The 4852-nt window shown below is 52.8% G+C and overlaps 1 protein-coding gene across 1 annotated transcript in view; it reads left to right on the top strand.

Moving 5' to 3' along the window:
• LDLRAD2 (low density lipoprotein receptor class A domain containing 2) overlaps positions 1–4852 on the top strand; it is a 17236-nt gene that overhangs the window by 1339 nt on the left and 11045 nt on the right. Inside the window, exon 2 of the mRNA XM_006145419.1 lies at positions 3192–3623. Within this exon, the coding sequence (XP_006145481.1) occupies positions 3192–3623 (432 nt within the window). The remainder of the gene's footprint in view (positions 1–3191; positions 3624–4852) is intronic.

Below are 4852 nucleotides of genomic sequence, written 5' to 3'. Positions count from 1 at the left end.
GAATGTAAAGGATGAGAGAGAGAGAAAAAAAAAAAAAAAGAGAGAAAAGGGACCAGCAGATAGTGTAATGGCTACATTGCTGGACTCCCATTTAGTTGACTGCAGTTCAAGTCCCGGACCCAGTGGCTTAAACTCATGCCAGGCACATATGCATGCATGCCCAAAATCGTGAGAGGAGAATGGAGAAGAAGGAATTGCGGCGTGATCATCCCCTCCTGGGGGGGGGGCGATTTCTTGCTTTCTGTTTCTGTCTCTCCCCCCTGTCTTTCTGGTGAGTGTGCGTGCTCTATAGAAAAAAAGAAAGAAAGAAAAAGAAATGAATGACAAAAAAATTTCTCTTCGGAGAAATTTTTTAAAAAGACATATTTAATTAATTTATTTTAAAAACTTATTTTATTTAACCTTATTTATTTATCTTAATTTGACCAGAGAGGGACAGAGAGAGAGAGAGAGAAAGTGAGAAAGCAAGTCGCCAGGACTCGCACTGCAGTTAGCCATGTGGGAGTCCAACGCCTTCAACCACCACACCACCTGCCAGCTCCTATCTACTTATTTTTAATTTGACCAGAGAGGGACAGAGTGAGAGAGAGAGAAGAGAGCAAGTGAAAAAGCAAGCCACCAGGTCTGGGACTCAAACTGCGATTGGCCATGTGGGAGTCCAGTGCCCATAACCTCCATGCCACTGCCGGCCCCAGTGGAGAAACTTTTGCTATAGCGCACATGCACTCACCAGAAAGACAGAGAGAAACAGAAAGCAAGAACTCACCCCCCAGGGGGGATGGCCATGCCACAATCCTTCTCCTCCATTCTCCTAGAATCTTGGGCACACATGCACACGTGCTTGGTGAGAGTTTGAAGCCACCAGGCCTGGGACTCAAACTGCAGTTGGCCAAGTGGGAGTCCAGCAATGTAACCATCTGCTGGTCCCCTTTCTTTCAGGATTTTGAGCATGCACACATGCCCGTTGTTTTGTCCAAACTGCTGGGTCGAGGCCTCAAACTGCATGTTTGGCCATGTGGGATCCAGGAGCCTCTACCACTGTGCGACCACCTGGCCTAAGAGACTTATTTTTTTTTCCTTTTTCTTTTTTTTTGGAGAGGTTTATACTATAGGGCGCATGCGCTCACCAGACAGACAGAGAGAGACAGAGAGATAGAAAGCAGGAAATCACCCCCCAGGGGGAATGGCCACGCCACAATCCCTTCTCCTCCATTCTCCTCTCAGGATCTTGGGCACGCACGCACACGTGCCCAGCGTGAGTTTAAGCCACCGGGTCCGGGACTCGAACCGCGGTCGACTACGTGGGAGTTCAGCAACATAGCCATTACGCTAACTGCTGGTCCCCTAAGAGACTTATTGTACATTTAAGATGAGATCAACGCCTGGCATGTACAAGATCCCTGCCTACTCCCTCCTAAACTCCACCCTGCCCTCCTGTGCCTCCAGGGCAGGTGTGGGTCTCGGTAGGTCCGTGTGCATTTGGGGAGATGCTCCCACATGCTGAGCCCTGATGGATCTCCTCCCTGCAGACCCACACCTGAATGGTCCTCAAGCACTCTCTTGTGGCCCCACCTTACACCAGAAAATCCACCTCTTATTCTCTGTCCCAGCAGCTTGAAAATTGTGCAGGGTGCATGTGCATGCATGCCCCAAATCCCAGGGACTGCTCTGTGGCCATCCCCTCTCGGGGCAATTTCTCACTTTCCCTCTCATTGTCTCTGGTGAGTGCATGTACCCTATGGCAAAAACTTAAAACAAATAAATTAAAAATGAATAAAGCAGGAAGGAAAAGGGACTGCTTGTCATGTAGATCTCCACCCCCTTTAAAAAATTATTTTACTTAACTTTATTTATTTTAATTTGACCAGAGAGGGACAGAGTGAGAGAGAGATGACAGCAAGCCAACAAGTCCAGGACTCGAACTGTGGTCAGCCATGCAGGTGCCCAGAGCCCTTAACCATCATGTTACCGGCTGGCCCTCCCCTTTTAAAAAAATATTTGTTTTGTTACTATTATTATTATTTTATTTTAAATAATTATGTATTTAATTTTCTTAATTATTATGACGATGAATTATCTCCAGAGAGAAAGTGAGAAAGCAAGCTACTAATCTGAGACTCAAACCATCGTTGCCCGGTGGGAGTCTAGCACCTTAACCACCACACCACCTGCTGACTCCTGTTATTATTATCTTTCATTTGACCAGAGAGAGATAGAAAGAAAGAGTGAAAAATCAAGCCACCAGATCCCAGACTCGAACCTTGGTTGGACACGTGGGAGTCCAGTACCTCAACCACAGCGACACCTGCCAGCCCCATCCCCCCTGTTTCTTCATCGGGGAGGAAACGGTTTTGCCAGAACTTACAACAGAACTCCCTGAAATCTCATTGTCTAGCACTATGTTCACACAGCAATCCCTGGCAAACAGAGTTAGAATCCCGAGGGCTCGTTCTCTTGTTTTCATATTTATTTCTTTAGGTTTACTTATTTACTTAGTTTACCAGTGGGCACCTGGGCTCACCAGAGACAGAGGGAGAAAGCACCTCCCACGGGGATGGTCACACTGCAGTCCCTTCTCCATTTCTTCGTCCTCTCTGGACTTTGGGGCACACAAGCACATGGCCCGGTGTGTTTTTCAAACCCCCACGTCCAGAATTCGAACTGCACACCGGCTGTGTGGGAAAGGGAAAGGGAATGCCGTGGGGTGGGCAGGCACCCTGGAACAGACGCAGGAGAACAGCAGTAACTGAGCCGGCGCTGTCCTAAGCCCTGTGCTCTGGGACAGCCACGACTGTCCGGCTGCAATTCCAAAATACCGAGACCTGAAAACCAGAATTTGTTCTTAACTTACTAGCAACACCTGACCGGAACTGCAAAGCTGTTTCTTGTCTTCATTTGCCCTGAGACTCCCCCTAGTTGAGGGCAGCTGCAGGCTGGTCAGGGCCTGCACCCTAGTACACTGTGTGTACCCCAGATTAGCTTTCTGAAGCCTAGAAAATCCTGAAACACACCCGAGGGCTTTTGAACAAGGAATTGTGAATTCGAATGAAATGATGTAAAGTAAATCATTTAATCCTCACAAGCATTCTGAGATTTTTGCCGATGAGGAACTGGAGCTCAGAAAGGGTGCGTGAGTGCGCCGGGTCACACAGCGCGGCTGCGGGGCTCCAGGGTCGGCGCTTTCCCTGCAGCCGACCTGGTGGACCTGTGCGGGCAGACGTGGCAGGGCGACGGGCTGCTGCTGCGCTCGCACTCCGCATCGCGCAGGTTCTACTTCGTGGCTCCTGACACCGACTGCCAGCTCTGGCTGCGGGCTGCCCCCGGCGACCGGATCCGCTTCCAGTTCCGCTTCTTCCTGGTCTACAGCCTGACCTCGGTGTCGCCGGTCCCCCCAGCGCCCAACGCCTCCTCGCCCGCGCCAGCCGACTGGTGCGACTCCGGCTCCTACCTGCAGTTCTACGAGGGCCCGCGGGGGGCGCCCCAGGCCCTGGGGGCCCCTCTCTGCGGCCTGACCATCCCAGTTCCTGTGGCATCCTCCGGACCCTTCTTAGGCCTGCGCCTGGTCACCAGAGGCCACCAGCCCCGCGTGGACTTCGTGGGTGAAGTCACCACTTTCCGGCTGGGTGAGCTGGGGCTGAGGGCCAGCCTGGGGCCTCTGTGCTTCCGGCAGCTGCTGGACTGGGGCTCCCAGGTGCTGAGGGCAGGGGAGACTCGGGAAGGAGGGGGGACTGTGGCAAGGATTGAGGGTCACAGTGAGGGACTTTCAAACCCAAAGAGCCAGGCCCATGAATCCGGCTTCCATGGATGTGAGCACCTGACTACGGCTCACACACACGCACACACTCACAACTCACACCCTGACACCCCCCACACAACCCACATACCTTGTACACACACACAGCTCACATGCACACAGTTCCATCTTGCACACTCACACACTCACACTCTCTTGTTCACACACGGGCTCCTCGGTACTGAGCCAGCCCTTCTGAAGTCTGCAGAAGGCGCGGGGAGGACTCTGGTGACGGTGAGGAACAGAAACCCACGTAAGCAAGGAGAGACCTTCTTACCACGGGACTCGACCGCACTGCTTGTGCAAGTGTTGCCCCTGGCCCTCTGGGTGCCAGACCTCGTGTGTGCCTCGTGGCGCCTCTGCTGTGGCAGGTCCTTATCTGCTACCTTCAGGTGGGACACAGGTTCTGGGAGGTTAAGTCCTGAGACCTCCCTGCTCCTAGGGGAAGCAGCTGGGCTTCAGTGCTGGCCTGCCTCCCTCCTCAGACTGGGTCAGCTCCGGGCCTTAGCCCCAGCAGGTTCCCCTGGGACTGGAGCCCCTTGCTGATGCCACAGAGAAGCTGTCTCTGGTGATGACAAGCCGAGGAGCTGCCAAATCCCCGAGGTCCCCAAACCACAGTCTTCATTGTCGTCCCCGGAGGAGTGTCCAGACTGGGGAAGCAAGCATGTTGAGTGCTGTGCAGCCAGAGCCTGGCCTCACCCTGAACTAGCCCTTGGCACGCCAGTCCCCGGACAGCCCTGAGCACTCCCGTGGACAGAGCCTCCAATGTCGTCTCACTATGCTTTCGCCAAATCCCACCATTCTTCTCCCCTGGGACTGTGCCTGCTCTGACCCGGGATTCTAGACTCTCTTCTCTATCAGAGTCTCTGATGCTGGGATAAACTGTATGAAATTTGAACTCTCAAATCCTTGGGGCCATGACCTACGGTGCGGGGTCCCCTTTCTGAGCCCTGTAGACTGTAACACGCCAAGGTTCTATCATGTAGTTTTCCAAACAGCTCTCTCCAGCTGAGTGGAAACCGGCGCCTCCCTCCTTCCTTTTCTCTCTCTCTATCTCTT

This window comes from Tupaia chinensis, unplaced genomic scaffold (assembly GCF_000334495.1).
Source record: "Tupaia chinensis unplaced genomic scaffold, TupChi_1.0 Scaffold000146_1, whole genome shotgun sequence".
NCBI classification, from domain to species: Eukaryota; Metazoa; Chordata; class Mammalia; order Scandentia; family Tupaiidae; genus Tupaia; species Tupaia belangeri.
This window is presented reverse-complemented; position numbering and strand designations above follow the sequence as displayed.